The 17,952-nt window shown below is 50.5% G+C and overlaps 1 protein-coding gene across 2 annotated transcripts in view; it reads left to right on the forward strand.

The window, feature by feature from the left end:
• The window catches only part of Soga1 (suppressor of glucose, autophagy associated 1), a 66,043-nt gene extending 49,523 nt beyond the window's left edge, over positions 1-16,520 (forward strand). For both annotated transcript variants that reach the window (XM_055602207.1, XM_055602208.1), the window contains 4 exons: positions 1,130-1,201; positions 2,067-2,137; positions 3,230-4,580; positions 9,043-16,520. In XM_055602207.1, coding sequence (XP_055458182.1) covers positions 1,130-1,201; positions 2,067-2,137; positions 3,230-4,580; positions 9,043-9,189 — 1,641 coding nt within the window. In that variant the 3' untranslated portion in view covers positions 9,190-16,520. The remainder of the gene's footprint in view (positions 1-1,129; positions 1,202-2,066; positions 2,138-3,229; positions 4,581-9,042) is intronic.
• The last annotated feature ends 1,432 nt before the right edge of the window (positions 16,521-17,952 follow it).

Here is a 17,952-nt window from a genome sequence, read left to right on the forward strand (position 1 = left end):
TTTTTTTTTTTTTTTTTTTTTTTTTTTTTTTTTTCTTATTCTCTACCTCCTTCTTCCCTTCCCCTGTCCTTTCTTTTTTGGTTTTGTTTGTTTTGAGAGTTAGTCTCGGTGTATCTCTGTAGTTGGCCCAGACTAGCCTGGAGTGCTCAGTTCTCCTGCTTCTGCCCCCTCTAGAGCTAGGGTCACAGGGGTCAGCCCCCACATCCACATACAGGTTTTGCTCTCTGTGAAATCAGCCTAACCAAGCAGCCCAGAGAGCAGCCGATAGGGAGGGTGTCTTAGTCAGTGTTCTATTGCTGTGAAGAGACACTGCGACCATGGCAACCCTTATAAAGGAAACAGTTAATTGGGGCTGGCTTACAGGCTCAGAGGTTTAGTCCGTTATCGTCATGATGGAAAGCATGGTGCAATGTAGGCAGACACAGTGCTGGAGAAGGAGCTGAGGGTTCCACATCCAGATCCACAGGCAGCGGGAAGAGAGAGTGACGCTGGGCCTGGCTTGAGCATTTAAAACCTCAATGCTCACCCCCAATGACACACTTCCTCCAACAAGGCCACACCTACTACAACAAAGCCACACTTCTTAATTATGCCACTCCCTGTGACCTATGAGGGCCATTTCCACTCAAACCACCACAGAGGGGCTTCCTGGTCAGGATGCCCATCCTGAGACCAGCCACCTCTGATCTCTGGGCTTCATTTACACAAGGAGGATGGCTGTTTGACCGTCTCACCTCTCAGGGCAGTCATGGGAGTAAAAGAGCTAGCCACAAGAGTGACACGGTGCTCCTAGTCCTCCCCCTACCACGGGGCCTAGGCTTAACATCTTCATCTGGGATTGTTGTTCAGACATGTTGAGGAGACTTTTTTTTGCTGCCCCTGTTCTATTTGTCTTGCATCGGGTTCCTAAAGTAGCAAAGTTTGAGCCGTGGGTTCAGGAAGATGCCTGTCAGTAGCTACTTGTGTTACTGTTTTCCAAATCCATCTTGTGGGGGCTCAGTGCTGCTGCCCACTGAGAAGCTAATGCCGGGCCCACGATGTGGGTTATATGGGCTGTGGAACTGAAGCTGGGGAGTAGCCTTGCTCAGAGCGGCCCTGCCCACCAGCATATACCCTTTGCCTTTCTCAGCTGCAGAAGGCTGCCGAGCCCTGGGTCCTGAAGCATTCAGACCTGGAGAAGCAGGACAACAGCTGGAAAGAGGTGAGGGCATCGCTGCTCCCCATGCTTCATCGGCTCCAGAAAATTCCTTGCTCGTGGGAAACGTGAGAGAAGGGTGCTAACTCTGTCCCCAAAGCCACACCCTTCTTACACCTTGGGCTTCTTAGCCCCAGGATCACTGCCCTATGATTCAGACATGGGAAGGGTCCTCCACTGGGGCCGGTCTGACCATGCCTGGGAGAAACTCCCGGCTAGTTCAGTTAGACATCAACAGAAAGCAAGCCTTCATAGTAGTTGTGCGGTCTTTGGTAAGTCACTGTCAGTCTCTGGGCCCCAGTTGTCTCATTGCCCTGGCCTAGTCCTGAGTGGGGACGGTAGGGTCACGTTGGAGGAGTTCTCACGCAGGTTCAGGGGGCATTGTCCATAGAACACAGAGCTGAGTTATATACAGGCCCTTCACATCGTCCTTCCCCCTCAGGATGGCATGCTACGAAGAAAATGGGGCTAGAGAGGGCAAATGCCTATGCTGGGGATCTGAAACACAGTATTTTGCGGGGACCCACAGGGCTAGCGATGCAGTTCTGATAACTCATAGGCCCTAAGGGCTGTGTCTGTAGACCTGGGGAAATGTCACCATCTCTGTCATCGCCGTCAACTGTACAGCACTGTCACAGAATAAGTTCTAAGTCTCAGACAGTCCCTCTTTCCGTGGTCCCTCATTGCCCTCCAGGTACCAGAGCCTGGGTCACGTTGCTATTGTAAGGGATTGCTGCTGACCGCATCTTACACCCCGGAAGAGAGCGTGCACGTGTGGAGTCCTGGGCTCAACCCCCACACTGGTCTGCTGTCACCTCCCTTTCACAGACTGGTCTCCAGAGCTAACCCTTCTCGTCTCTTTCTTTGACAGACACGAAGTGAGAAGATCCATGACAAGGACGGAGTTTCTGAAGCTGAGCTTGGGGGAACCGGCTTAAAGAGGTGCTGGCCGCTCACCCCTCCCCCAGTCCTGGCCCCACCCTGCAGCTCTGGCCCCAGACCCGTGGACCTTTGGCTTTGAGTGTCTTCACTCCCCGGTCCCATGCGTCCACTCCTGCCTCCATGAGAGTTGGGAGAACTACCAGATGTTTTTGGTTGTTTTTTTTTTTTTTTTTTTTTTTGCCTTTGGAACCTCAGTCCCTCGGGAACTGAAAAGCTTGGGGCCATGAGGATTGCAGCTTTCTGTTTAATATTGATTCTGAGTATGGAAAACTGGGGCCTCAGCTGCATTTGCTGGCAAAGAAGCCATTCGGCTCCTCTGGGGGATCCCTGTTCCTCCCTGGACTTTGAGTCATGGTAGATATCCGTGCCTGGGATTGTTGGGCAGTGTCCACTGTGCCTCATGCGGTGGCCAAGGGGTCACCCAGGGATAGTGTTCCCACCATTAACACCCTCCATGAAAGAAGTGAGGGGCTGTACTGAACATTGTGGGGGGGGGTCACTGGAGCCAGAGGACCAGGCTTTAATTCTAGCTCTGCCATTTCCAGCCCTGGTGCCTGGGTACATCCCTCTGTCTAATGGGACAGTTGGAGATGCCCCCAGAATTGCCTAGTGACCAGTCATGTCTAGAGGACTCAGTAGCCAACCCTACCTGGACGTGAGACAGGGAATGAAGGCAGCAGGTCAAAGGAATTTCAAATGGTTGATGGATGGGGGCCTGGGGTACTACCCAGTTAGGCAGTGGGTACTTGGAGCTCAGGATTGCTGAGGAACCTGGGAGCCAGCAGAGGCTGAACCAATCGGATCTACCCCAGCTAAGGAGGCCAGGTGTTTACTCCAGATCCCACCCATTTTGTGCTGAGGGCTGTGTTCAGGGGGATTGAACTGGCTTGAGGTTGAGTGTGAGCCTGGTGTCCGTGCCTCTTGAGTATATGGGTAGTAGTGCAGAGAGGGTCTGAGGGGCTACCAGCAGGCTTGTCTCTAAAAGATAGTCGAGACTGGCGTGGCCCCCGCATGCGTGTCCAGGTAAGTGGACTGGCATGCTCGACCTGTTATTTTTCCACTAATTCCATTTTCTTCCTCTCTTCTTCCCAGGACCAAATCAGTTTCCTCCATGTCTGAGTTTGAAAGTTTGCTCGACTGTTCCCCCTACCTTGCTGGTGGAGATGCCCGGAACAAGAAGCTGCCCAACAGCCCTGCTTTTGCCTTTGTGAGCACTGAGCCCGTGGAGCCTGAGAAAGACTCCAAGGAGAAGCCCGGGCTTTCCACCCGGGACTGCAGCCGTGTGGGTCCCCTGGCCTGCCAGGAGCCTGCAGGGAGGCAGATGCAGCGCAGTTACACTGCCCCAGACAAGACAGGCATCCGAGTCTACTATAGTCCCCCAGTGGCCAGGCGCCTGGGTGTCCCTGTGGTCCACGACAAGGAAGGCAAGATCCTCATTGAACCAGGCTTCCTCTTCACCACAGCCAAGCCCAAGGAGTCAGCCGAAGCTGACGGGCTGGCTGAGAGCGCCTACAGCCGCTGGCTTTGCAACTTCTCCCGGCAGCGCCTGGATGGAGGATCCGGGGGCAACAGCCAGGGTTCCGGACCTGCTTTCCCTGCAGCCTTGCATGACTTTGAGATGTCGGGCAACATGAGCGATGACATGAAGGAGATCACCAACTGCGTGCGGCAGGCCATGCGCTCCGGCTCGCTGGAGAGGAAGGTAAAGAGCACGTCCAGCCAGACGGTAGGTCTGGCCAGCGTGGGCACGCAGACCATTCGGACGGTCAGTGTGGGCCTGCAGACTGATCCTCCCCGCAGCAGCCTCCACAGCAAGAGCTGGTCGCCCCGCAGTTCCTCGCTCATGTCTGTGCGCAGCAAACAGATCTCCTCCTCCCTGGACAAGGTCCACTCTCGCATTGAGCGGCCATGCTGCTCGCCTAAGTACGGCTCACCCAAGCTCCAGAGGCGATCAGTATCCAAGCTGGACAGCACCAAGGACCGCAGCCTGTGGAACCTGCACCAAGGCAAGCAGAATGGCTCGGCCTGGGCCCGCTCCACCACCACACGGGATAGCCCGGTGCTGAGGAACATCAATGATGGGCTGTCCAGCCTCTTCAGTGTGGTGGAGCACTCGGGGAGTACCGAGTCAGTCTGGAAACTGGGCATGTCTGAGGCCCGAACCAAGCCCGAGCCTCCCAAGTATGGCATCGTGCAAGAGTTCTTCCGGAATGTGTGTGGCCGTGCACCGAGCCCCACTACCGCAGCAGGAGAGGAAAGCTCCAAGAAACCAGAGCCCCTGTCCCCTGCCAGCTACCACCAACCCGAGGGCGTAGCTAGGATCCTGAATAAGAAGGCAGCCAAGGCAGGTGGTAGCGAAGAGGTCAGACCCACCATGCTCTCCCAGGTGGGGAAGGATGGTGTCCTTCGGGACGGAGATGGAGCATTGGTCCTTTCCAGTGAGGTAAGGATGGACTTAACCCTTCTCTCAGAAAGGGGGATTAGCCTAGAGTTCAAACTCTTCCATCTTGTTTTGTGCTGCGTTTTGTTTTGTTTTGTTTAAAGTCAGAGTCCTGTGTAGCCCAGGCTGACCTTGAACTTTCTTTGTGACTGAGGATGACCTGATTCCCTTGCTTCTGTACTGGGATAACAGGTATGTTCATGACATGTAGTTTGTATATGGTGCTGAGGATGGTATCCTAGGCTTTGTGCGTTCAAGGTAAACATTCTGGCAACAAGGTTCATCTCAGGACCCTCTTCTGACTCTTAAACTCAGGGAAGATATTTGTGTGTCTTACAAATATCTCTGGAACTCATTCCATAGATGAGGTTGGCCCAGAACTCATAGAGACCAGCCTGCCTCTACCTCCTGAATGCTGGGATTAAAGGCGTGAGCCACCACAGCCTGAACTTAAAGAGTTCTTATGTTGAGTGGGATGGACGTGAACATTCTTGACCTGAGATAGCACAGACCCAGTGTGAAGAGACTAGTGGGTGCAGCTCAGCTATCTGCCTTGCCACCATGCCACAGGGGTTGGCAGCGTCCCCCAGAGAAGGGATGTGCCTATGGAGTAGGCTCGTTGGGCATTCTGTGTTTAGTGGAACTATTGCCTTGGTAGTTTAAGATTGCTGTAGTAAGAGGATGAATGCCAGAAGGAAAAAAAAAAAAAAGGCTGTAAAAAGCTAAACATCAGGGCCCCCCTCCCTCATTCTCAGAACACTGGCTATAACACACTCACTAACGGCCACTTCCCCACCCCAAGACTTCACATCTGAGTCCTAGGAGAATGTCTTGCTACGCACCCCACTCCTGATACCGATTCTGTTGTGTTAGGAATTATCTGAGGTTTAGTATAGGAATATGTCTAAGTTAGTGTTGGGGGTGGGGGGGAAGGTGTGGTCTCTGCAGGATGAGAGAGTCTTATGGAACTGAGAGTGGGCCTGACTCTGTACAGAGCATCTCTCTCTCCTCTCGATTGAATCCCCCCCCTTTTTTTTTTCTTCCAAGACAGAGGGATTTGAGTCAACATCTCTTAGGTGCTTGAACTGGAAGCTATAAAACCAGAGTTCTGCGGTGTTCTACTTGGTCCTTAGGCAAATTCAAGGAAGGGAGGAAAGAAGGGGGGAAGGAGGGAGGGAGTGGGGGGGTCTAAAGGTGACTCAGCAGTTAGGAGCCTTTGCTGTTCATGAATAATACCAAGGTTTGGTTTGCAGCACCCACATCAGACTGTGCACAGCTGCCCGTAACTCCAGTTTCAGGGACCTGACCTCCTCTGGCCTCTGCGGGCACCTTCATACACATGATGCACAAAGGCCCATGCAGACTCACAGACATATACGCAGATATAAAACAAATAAATCTTAAAAGAAGAAAAAGGAGATTGGAGAGATGGCTCTGCTTGCTCTTCCAGAGGACCCAGGATCAATTCACAGCACCTACATGGCAGCTCACAACCGTCTGTAACTCCAACTTCAGGGGATCTGAAACCCTCACACAGACATGCATGCAGGCAAAATAAAATGTGAAATTTTATTTTCACATTCAGGTGAAAATAAAATATTAAAAATGGAAAAACAGAAAGAACGTAAGAGAGGAGAAAGCTGGGTGGTGGTGGCGCACACCTTGAATCCTAGCACTGAGGAAGCGGAGGCAGGTGATCTCTGTGAGTTTGAGGCCAGCCTGGTCTACATAACAAGTTCCAGGGTAGTCAAAATTACACAGAGAAACCCTGCCTTAAAAAAAAATTACATTTCAGATTATTTCATTAAGTTTGATTTGCAGAAATAGGATAAAAGAATATTTGGAGATCTGTGAGGCATTTGTTGTACTGTCTAATAGTATTTCAGAAGAGATTGTCTAGATCAGTTTTTTATTCATTTGTGCCATATAAGTCTAGATGTGAGGCCGTGGGTTTAGTCCTAGTACATTAAAGAGGGAGAGAAGAAGAGGGGGAAGGGGAGAGTGAGAAGGAGGGGAGAGACAATATGAATGAACATTAGAATGAATGAGAGTTTCGATTTTAAGAGTCTTGTATAGGGTCTGGCCAGTGGTTTAGTTCCAGTCTGAGTCTCAAGGCCTGAGAACCAGGAGAGTTAATGACTTTAACCCAGTCTAAAAGCGGGCATCCTCATGGCCAGAAAGTGTTCTTGTTTCAGTTTAAGTCTGAAGGCAAGAAAAGGGAGCAGCAAAAGGTGCTTGCCATCAAATATGATGACCTAGGTCCAATCCCTGGCACTCACAGGTGAAGTAAGAAAACACTCAGGAAAGTTGCCCCTGACCTCCACTGCATGGATGCATACACATATATCCCACAGTGCAAAATAAATGAATAAACGTGTTTAAATTAATTAAAAAAAAAATAGAAGCAGGAACAAGAATCCAGTGTTCCAGTCTGAAGATTGTCAGCTATGAAGAATTTGCTTACCTTGGGGGAGAGGCAACTGTTTTAAGAGAGCTGATTGGATGAGACCCTCCCGCATTAAAGATGGTAATTTTCTTTACCTAGCCTGAAAACTTAGGTTTCAGTCTTACAAAAATGCACCCTCATATGAATGCCTAGAATAATGTTGGTCGTGGTGTTTAAGTGCCCCGTGTCTTAGTCACTATGATATAAAGTGAGCCATCACAAGCCAGAGGTGGTGGCTCATGCCATTGATCCCGTATTTTGGAGGCAGAGGCAGAAGGGTCTCTTATCAGTTTGAGACCAGCCTGGTCTACGTGGCAAGTTCCAGACCAGCCAAGTCTCTGTGGTGAGACTTTGTCTCCAAAAACAAAGCAGCAATAACAAGCGCCATCACGTTCATAAAGCTGTCACAGCGGGACAGAACAGTGAGGGTCCGGGAAGCTGGCCAGCAGTTAAGAACATTCACTGCTCTTCAAGAGGACCTGAGTTCAGTTCTCAGCACCCACCGATGACTCACAGCCGCCTATAGCTCCCGTTCCGAGGGATCCTATGCCCTCTTCCGGCCTCTGAGCGCTGCGCGCACGTGGTGCATTTACATACAGGAGGCAGAACACTCAGACACATACAACTAAATACACCTCTTTTCAAAAGAGAAGGGAAGCAGGGACAGAACAGGGCTGGAGTGTAGTTTGATGGTGAAACCACTTGCCCAGCACACAGGAAGCCCTGAGTTCAATTCCCAACACTTAAAAGGAGAAAGGAAAGAACAAGGAATGTGTTGCTGAGATGTGTTGAGTGCCTAGTAAGTAATGAGCCCTGTCATTGCATGTCATGCTTCACTTGACCGACACACTGCTGAGAAACACAACATGTCTTTCACCATAGAGAAGAGGTAAAGGCTTGTAGATGTGTCACTCGCCTAGTAAGTGACAGAGCCAGGACTGAAGAGCAGTTGGGTTTTGTAGCAGTGCTGTTGAACCATTTCTGGGATCTGATAATAATTTAAAGAATGAGTGAGACCAATATGGTGGCACATGCGAGGCAGAGGCCGGTTGGATCTCTGAGTTTGAGGCTAGCCTGGTCTATAGGAAGGGCTACACAGAGAAACCTTCTCAAGCAACAACAACAACAACAAAAAAGAATGGCTACCTAAATACACATCAAGAATGAATCAGGGAACCCCCAGTACTGCTTGCACATGACACTGCATCCCTGTAATCCCGGCTCTTGAATAGTTGAGACAGAAGCACCGCAGGTCGAGGCCAGCCCTGTCTGCATAGAGAATCCAAGGCCAGCTGGAGCTTCACAGTATGACCCTGACCCAAAGAAACTAACTGAAAAGTCAATTGGAGCTGAGGATGTAGCTCGGGGGTAGAGCGCCTGCCTGGCTTGCTCAAAGCCCTAGGTCCTACACTGGGGGAGAGAGGGAGAGGAAGTAAATTGGAAAATATCTATTTCCATTTAGTAGAACACTGTAGAGACCCGGGAGCTGGAGAGATGGCTCAGCAGTTAAGAGCATTTTTTCCAGAGGAAAAAATGGCTGTTTTTCCAGAGGAGCTGGGTTCGGTTCTCAGAATTCACATGGTGGCTCACAACTGTCTATAACTCTAGTTCCAGGAGATCTGACACCTTCTTTTGGACTCTGTAGGCACCGCATACTTGTGGCACATAGACATACATGCAAGCAAAATGCCCAAACTCAATAAAACAACAACAAAAACAAACCAGCAGAGACCTAGCCATTCACAGCAGCATCTGAAAAATGGGCTTTGGGGATGACACCATGCTGGTCAGTGTATGCTGTAAAATGTTGAGAATCTCAGCTGTAGACAATGGCTGCCTTCTTCTTTACAGACTTTATTAAAATGTGGATCCATTGCTACCCTAACAGGATCAGTGTGATAAAAATCGGTCTAGAACAGGCTTGCAGCCCCTGGGAAGCAGTGTGAGAGATGGCTGAGTCCTGGTTACTGGGTGGCTGTAGCCTCCTGCTCCTAACCCTCTTCTCCCTGTCTCTTCCAGGATGCCGTTTGTGACTGTAATTCCCAGTCACTGGCCTCCTGCTTCGTCCGGCCATCCCGCAACACCATCCGGCATTCTCCTTCCAAGTGCAGGCTGCACCCTTCAGAGTCAAGCTGGGGTGGGGAGGAGAGGGCAGCCCCCCAGTGAGTCACAGAGCAGCTAAGCTCCCGCCTCAAGCAGCCCAGACCCTGAGATGAGGCAAGGGGTCACAGCCTCAGCCTCGCTCTGCCCAGGAGGAATAGCAGCTGTACCACTGCCAGAGAAGAGCTTTCACATCAAGGTAAAGCAGGGTGTCCCACTGACTGCTGGGAAGAGACCTCTGATTTCCAGGGGAAGGCAGTGAGCAGGAGAAAGACCAACCCTGGCTAACCAGGACTGGGCCTCAGAAGCACCTGAAGAGCTCGGCAAGTCAGCTCTGGATCTTAAAGGGGGCCTGGCACCACCCTCACCACTTCTTAGAAGGATCCAGAAAAGGAGGCATTTCTGGCCAGGCTCCAGGAAACAGGGCTTACAGAGATGCACCCTACTGACCACATGTGGAGGAGAAGATACCACTTTGCTTAGGGCCCACCTCAAGGCTCTTGGGAGAGCTGGGCCTGGGGAGTGTCACCATTGCTTTCTCCTTCCAGCCCTATGCTCTGGTTGCAAGGTCTTCCTGGAGCAGGGAAGGGGGATATGATAGAGCAGAATCCAGGGCCAAGTCCACTTGGAATCCTGGAGCCCTGGATCCTCCCTGCCTGTACCTATATGTAGCAAGAATCGGGAGGCAGGTAGAAGTGTATAGGGTTTAGAGTTAGAGGCCAGAAGAGCTGACTCCCTTGCCAGGGGCACATGAAGGCCCAGCTTCCGTAGGAGATCCATGAGAGCAGAAATGGGTGTCGTCCATCTCAACACCTGATGTAGGTAAATGCCTACATGCTGTGCCTCGGTCCGTAGGGCCTCTTTCTTGGTAGCATGGGTGGGTGCCACAATCCTGCAGCAGGCAGAGGGCAGAAATGCTCCCTGGGAGAGACTCTGTCAGGCCAGAGAGAGCGCCAAGAGGCCAGTGTCCCCGGACGTAAGCCCAAGACAAGGGCCTACAAACATTTCTTGCCTAGATTGTTTATTTGAATTTTTCATACTATAAATATTTAAGGTGATTTACTTTATTTTAATAATTTAACTTACCTTCCCCCAAAGCCCCCAAGGTAATTTATTAGAGGTTTTCTTGCCACGGGGACAACGCGACACCATGACGTTTCCCCATGTGGCTGAGGCAGCTCAGCACCGGGCTCAGATCTCCTGGTTTTGTCAGAAGGGCCCCTTGGCAGAGCTCAGGCTCTGTACCTCGTTCCTCCAGTACCACTGGCCATCCGGTCTCAGAGCACTACTTTTCCCTCCTCAGCCGGTACTTGGCCCGGCCTCTAAAGGCCAGACTGTAAATGCTTCAGACAAAGTGCAGGCCAGAATGATGTCACCGCTCCCCCAGCCATCCTCCATGATCCTTCGCATCCCTCCCCTCCCTCCAACATCTTTCCTCATGAGTCAAACCCGGAGGACCGCAGCTCTGTTCCGAGCACAGCGACCCCTCCACGTTCCCCAAGAGAGAACTCGCAGGAAGCAGAATGAACGTCTAGAATGTTGTCTGTTGCAGCTTTGCACATGGATCTGAGAGTGTCTACCAGACTGCCAGCCTGTTCACCAGCCCTTCTCTTAGCCTTATAGCCACTCATGGCTCTTCTAGCCCAAGCTCTACTGCCTGTCTTTCCTACAGCCCTAGGAGTTGCCTGAGCCACGCCCGTAGAACTCGGCTGCAGTATGGGGAGGCTCGCGTGCCTCCCCTTGGTGCCAGTGAACCAATTTCAGTTGTACACATGTGATGTGCTACCCTCCCGTCCCTGGCTGGGGATCTGGACTCATCCAGGGATGGGTTGGCTTTTGCGCAGAGTTCCCCATCAGAAAGGCAGAGATCCAACTGCATAGCTGGTTTGCTTCAGGACTAGGGAGATGCATCTGCACTCCCACCTACCAGTTCCCAGGCTACCTTTTAAGGAACACCTGGACCAGCCACCCAAAGCCCCTCGGCCCCCTTCCCTATGGGCAGTATATCAGGGTCAGCCCGTTCTACCAGCTGTTGCCTCATGTCCTAATAACTTGCATGGGCAAAGTCAGCAGGCCGGTGGACCATGGGCCAGGTCCCTCCAGGATGCTACTACTCTCCTTGAAGAGGTCAGAGGCCCCTCTAAGGTTATTTCCAGCTGAGGGGAACCACACCAGGCCACAAGCCACCAGAGGCCTTCTGCCACCTCCCAGAGCTGCTGAGAGCCAGGGAGGCTTGGAGAAAGGTCCCCATAGGCCTGAACCCCAGGGCTTAGGGACCATTCAGCCTTACCATCGTCCTCCATCTGGGTTGTCGTGCATTTCCATTGTCTCAGCACCTGGCTCCTGTGGCCCCAACAGGTGTTGCAAGCTCCAGGTCTTGGTTTTCAGTCCCTGTTTCTAATTCTTGCTTGCCACTGTGCAAGGCTGCTTGTCACTGTCCCTACAGAAGCCTTTGGACGTGGGGCTTAATGGGGTTGAAAATGTTGTGTGTAAATATTGGTTTGGTTTGATCTTTAGCGTTTTACTTGGTAACTGGTTCTGTTTTCTTTTGGGGGGAGGTGGAAGGGTTGGTTTGTAAATCTACTCTTTAAAAATGTAATTTCTAAGTTTGTTTGTTTCTTCAAATGCTTTTTATGTCTTGGTAACATTCCCAAAGCAGAAAATTGCCTGGCTTACAGGGCCACGCCCCTGGAGGCCTGCGGTCGTGGGAAGGAGCAACACCCTTCCTCCTATCCATCCTGTCTGTGCACCTCTGTTTTCTCTCCTCCTTCAGCTTTCTACCTCCTTTTTCCTCCCTCCTCTCTCTCTTCTTTCTCCCTCCCTCCCTAATGTTCCAAGGAGCCTTGGGGTCCAGCCCTCTAAAAGATTGTCTGGCTTGTGCCCACGGGTTGACACAAATTGGCTGGGGACATGAGGATGAGTTACATGACTGAAACTAAACTATGTCTTCTCACCTCTTCTAGGGATAAACCAAATTAGACTGTCTTGGAGGCAATGGTGACTGGTTCTGAAATGAAGTTCAGAGCTCTTTGGGAGCCCCTGACTGAACAGGCATTAGAATCCATTTTCCTTTGCCCTGTAGCCTTCCTCCTAGTCCTTCTTCCACTAAGGCTGCCATCCAGAGATCGTGTTCTATAGGCCCTAGAATTGGGCCCTGTCTCTTGGTCTCTCTAGGGATGCTCATCTTCAGGAGACAAAACTGAGTATTCTAAAGATTTGACTGGGTGCCACCATGCCGCTTTGTGTACCTTTCATGGACATAGCTGTCACTCAGCTTTGTCTCCTGCCCAGAGACCACCCAGACTCTTCCTCTTCCCCAGAACAGATCTAGTTCCAGCCTTAACTGCCCACTAGCTCCCTCTGCCACCTCGCTGTAGTAACAACCATCCCCCACCATCCTCTCTAGAGCACTTTACTGTTGAGGGGTCACATCCCCCCATCTCTCCTCAGTCTCTCCTCGTCAACTCTTAAGAGGCAGTTTTGACATGACAGGGCTTAGTGCTCTCATTCTGCAAGTGAGAAAACAGGTACAGTTCTCACCTGGAGCCTGGAACCAGGAAGTCACCATCTTTACAGCAGGACTCTTTCTTATTTTCTGTACAAACTCACTGGGACACTGGCTAGATTCGGGGCATCCCAAACATAACACTGCCGAACCCAGAGACAAGAAATGCAATTCTGGACCTTTGTTCCAGTGGGTAGTCCGGGACCCCTACACCTAACCCCTGTGAGCATCCTGCAGATTCCTTGGGCCTTACCTTCCGGACAGAGGACCTATAGGGTTAGCTCCCTGGGAGATAGTTAAGCACCAGTGACCACGGTGTTCACACTCACAGCCTCAGCCACTCAGAGCTCTTGCGTTTTCAGCCAGTGTTCATAGTTCTAGGTTCTGAACAAGAGCCCTGAGCACTGAGCTGGGATATTGGGGGGAGGGGTATGTTTGCTGTAAATTTGAAAATAAGTGTTGGGCTATGTAATGTTTATCATTAGCTCTAAGATTTTTATCTGGGCTGTCTTCCATCCATGATCCTATGGTACTTGCTTGTATTCCTTATCCAGGCCTTTTCACGCCATTATTGGAGTCCTTCCTCCCAGCCCATTTTTATTAACAACAACAGGGTGTTTCAGGCAAACTCTGCTTTGGGTAAATGACCCCAAGGATTTACAAAGGGCATCAAAAACAGTGTCCCACCTTAGTCGCATGTAACAAAGCCAGAGCGTTGAGGCTGATGACACAGGCTCTAATTCCAGCTACTCAGGGGCTAAAGCAGGAGGATCAAGTTCAAAGTCTGTTTGGTCTATAGAGTGAGTTCATGCTCAGTCTGGGCAGTTTTCTGAGAACTTATCTCAAAGTTTGTAGAAAGTGCTGGAAATCTCAGTGTTAGATGATTGCTTCACCTGGGGTAAGGCCCTGTGTTCTCTCTCTAGTATTGGGAAACAAAACTAGAAAATCAAAAGGTGAGAACTGCAGATATAGATCTCAGTAATATATATCTATTGAGATATATATTATATCTCAATTATATATATATTATAAATATATCTCAGTCTTGCCCAGGACTGCCAAGAAAAAAAGAAAAAACTCATTTCCCCGATCTACCTACTATAATCCTCATATCACACAATTTAAATTATACTCCATTGCTTTTTGTTTGCCTGACTGCTTTTATATTTTTAGACACGATCTCGCTGTGTATCCCTAGCAGATCTGGAAATTGCTATGCAGACTTCAAATTTGTGTTAATTCTCCTGCCTCTGCCTCCCAAGTTCCAGAATTATAGGCATGCACCACTATACCCAGCCTTAGGTTTCATTCTTGAGTTTCCTGGAGACCATGGTAAGAAGAGAAGCATGCCAGGCTTTTCCTGTCTTCATCAGTCAATCACATGAGGCAAGCCTATTCGCTCCCAGAGATGGAACTAATGTGGAGCATCAGCTCCTTCTTTAACGACCGCGGAGCTGATTGCTGGTATGCAGGCTCACCTGAGATAAAGCATGCTTTCCAGGTGACTCCTTACAAAATAATAAACTGCACCAACTTGAATGACTGTTGCCAAATCATGTGGCTAGCTATGCCTCAGTTTCCCCAGCTATGACGTGGTGACTATGGTGAAGACCAAATACATCATGCCTGTTATCTCCTTCAAAAAAAAAAAAAAAAAAAAAGAGCTGACGTTCTATATACATTTTATTTTTTTTTAGTAATCGTATTTTTTTTTATTCTATATACATCTCTTATTTGGACTTTTTATGTGACCTTTGAAGTCTCCTCCCTGTCCCTGTAAACTTACATCCCCACACCATCCGGGAAGTGCCGTGTCCAGTCCTACCTCCCAATTCCAAGCTTTGCTCTCCAATATGCAATTACCTTGTCTTGTGTTTATATTGTATTTCTCTCACTAGAGCCATCCTCTTTCCTCCATGCATCGTGCAGTGCCATCTCTTCCGGTCCCCCTCACCAGACTCACCCCACTCTCTGCCTCCTGTCTTCTTGTCGACCATCTCCCCATAACAGCCACATCACCTTTTACTGGGAGGATGTGTGATGAACATGAACTTGCTCTTCACCTTTGGGTCTTCTCTGCCCTGCCCGCTCTTGGCCTTGGTGTAAAGCAGGAAAAGCTTGACTTCTTTTTCTTTGGTCTGTGTCTATCTGTGCATTCCGTTGATTCTCTCCTGGCCTTCATCTCATCCAGATCAGCTCATTTGACAGAACTCCCCCCCCCCCCCCAACCAACAGCATTTTCAGTTTGCAGAATCCACAGACTCACAGAAGGGGACTGAAGATGTGACACTGGGCCGCAGACCTCTACCACTGATCACTTTCCTTCCTCACCCTCCTGGGACCCTCTGCCTACCCCATTGACTCTGTCCCTCTTCCTGCCCTTCCCTAAGGGAAGAGACTTTGGTTTCCTCCCAATATCCTGGAAAGACTGAGGCAGTTGAGTCTGGCTCCCTTGTCATACCACATCTTAAGCTGCCACTTACATGAAGGGAGACCTCAGCTGGCAGTCTAGAAACCGATCCCAAGTTGGAGTTTCCCAGTTTTATGGTCCGCTCAGAAGCACCAGGATGACCCTGTAGGCTTCAAACATTCTTTGTGTTTTGGGGTCCTTCAGCCTCCACTGGATACGGGGCTCTGGCACCCCTTGTTCTTTTCTTGGCTCTACTGTTGATCTCTTCTCTGAACAGGGGTCTCACCCACTACATTATTCCTATCATCTATCCAGATCTTTTGGTGCCTCTACAGCTGGGCCTTGCCAGTATGGCTTGCCTTAGGAGTACCAGGTTGCCAAAGACACCCCTGGCGACTCTGTTCCCGCAGTAGAAGCATCACTGGGAAAGCTGACAGAAGTGCAGATTGTTGGCCCCCACCTGGAACCCACTGAAGTGGGCCCAGCAAGTTGGGGTATGAAAGCGCGTCCAGTTCATTCTGATGGAGACAAGTGCGCCCACAGCAACAAGGTTGCTGGCCTAGGTGAGCTGTTGTTGCAGCTTGGGCAGGAACTGGGACTGGCCTGAGCCATGAATAATGGAAAACAACCAGACAGCAGGACTCCTCCATTCAGGGCCTCTGGGCCCAGCAGAAACAACACTATGACATCTCCTCTCTCTGGAAGCTGGAGGGGGAAGGACGGTCTTGCAATCTTCCCTGTTACCTTCCTGGCTTCATTTCAGCCCAGTTCACCATCCCCCACTAATTTGGGTTTTGGGGAAAGCTGCACAGGTGGTCACAGCAGGCAAAGGGGAGAGTCTCTGGAGGCAAGAGGCAAAAAGGACCCTTTTTGTTTATGCGCTGGATCCTCACCTTCTCCAGAGGGCCTCTGTGCAAGGGGAAAGGAACCTAATGCTGCAGGAGAGCCCCCTGCCCACTCACCACCAGCATCCCACACCGTACCTCCTTGACCTCTCGATTCCCAGGGAGACCTTGTAGACAGTGCCAAAAATCAGTTCCAACCCCCAGTGCCTGGGGAAGAGCTAGAAACTGCCTTTCCTCCTCATCCTGGCTCCCCTCCCCAACCTGGCCAATACTGTGAAGCCCTTTCCTGCTCAGCCCGGTTTCCTGGTGAGGGTCCTGCAGTCGTGGGCCCTGGGGACCACTTAGGAGGGAAGGGACCAAGGGCATCCTTGGGCCAACTATCCACCTCTCCCTTCTGCTCTTCTTCCTTCCCCTACTTTTCTGTCCCCCCTTTCTCTTTCTTCTCCTCCCCACTCCGATACCCACCCCAACCTTTCTGTGTTTAAAGGCTCCTTCCGGGGACAGATGGAGTGGTAGGACTGCCGTCTAGTCCACCAGCTCTCCTCGCCCTGTGTCTTATTTCAGACATGAGAACTGTACAGTGTAAACTTACAAAGTGTTTTTAATGGTTGTAGATTGGAAATAAAGTATGTCACATAAACAGTTGCTTGTTCTCTGCTCTCTGCTTTTCCCTAGGGAGGCTGGTGGGGCCCCCAGCAGATTTGAAAGCTGACTCCATCCCACCTGGGGTTGCTTAGGAGGAAGGGAAACTGGTGCCAGCTGGCTGGTTTGGAATCACCTAGATGGGGCCGCCAGGGGCTCTGGTGGCTCATGGCTGGTGACTCAGTGTCTCCCAGGAAGTGTGTTCACCACTACTGAAGAACAAGTGCAGAACACTCAAGAAGGAGAGAAGTAGAATCAGGCTTTTCTGCAATACACTTACAATAATTTATTATGGGGGGGAGATACTTTTAGACACAACAGTGTGCAATTACCTATCCCAAATGTATTGCATCCCACCAGTGGTGTAGGGCTGAGGGTTTGGGAGCTGGGCAGTTCTAGTTCAGCGTTCCTGGAGGCTTCCAGTTAGGCTGTGAGTATTTGCCCCTTTTTGACTCTGGGGATGGAACACAGAACCTGTCTCATGCATGTTAGGCAAGTGCCTTACCAGAGAGCTCTAGGCCCAGGTAGCCTTGTATTGTTCATTTGTATTCCTGACTAGAGCTGAAGACTGCTTTACAATGTGGCTAATTCACAAACCTGGCAAGTCGCTACGGGCCATCGAGTAGGAGACTCAGTTCCTCAGCACGTGGAGAAGCTTGTGTGTCGCATTGCGGCTTCTAGCACTCTTCAGGGGAAAGGGTCATCGGGGCCGTCTTGGCAGCTGCCTACTTACTGTAAGTGGGGGCACAGTAAAGAAACTGCCAACAGGACCTCTCCGTGATAGGGTTAAGGCAGTAGTAGAGAACCGTGAGTTGTAAGGAGAATGACTAGATGGAGGGTAGGAAGCAGAGGAGCTGATGGGAGTTTAGGGTGGAGGAGAAGGTGAGGGCTAGCTGGTATAACAACTGCTTTTGGTAGTGAGGGAGCCGGCAGGGCAGCATGGGCTTTGCTAAGCTGATAGGTGCCACGGGTAGCCAGATGTCCCTTTGGCAGATGGAAACCAGTTTTACAAGTTTCAGAGGAATGCTGGTTTTCATTTAACTGCCAGAAATCCTTCTGTAGTCCAGTTTAGCTCGTTGCTGGATATTTGGACAGCCTGAGACCTAACACCTACTTTTATAGATCCTCTCTTTTTTGAGGGGTGGCAGGGCAGTGTTGGGGCTAACAACAGCCAGGCCTATGCCCACCATAGAGGATCTAATAGATGGTCCAGGAAAATAAGACATTAAGCATCAATCGGAGAAGCAGGGAGTCCCTGGGGAGCACACCCAGAGTTGGGATGCTGAGCAGACAAAGGGGATGGTAATGGATCATAGACAGGAAACAGGAGAGGGTTCAAAGAGAGAAGGAGCATGCCTGAAAGCCTGGTTCAAAGAGGCAAAGACAGGCATGCTGGCATACATTGGTAATCCCAATACTTGGGATGG

This window comes from Psammomys obesus, unplaced genomic scaffold (assembly GCF_907164565.1).
Source record: "Psammomys obesus unplaced genomic scaffold, mPsaObe1.curated_primary_1811, whole genome shotgun sequence".
NCBI lineage: Eukaryota > Metazoa > Chordata > Mammalia > Rodentia > Muridae > Psammomys > Psammomys obesus.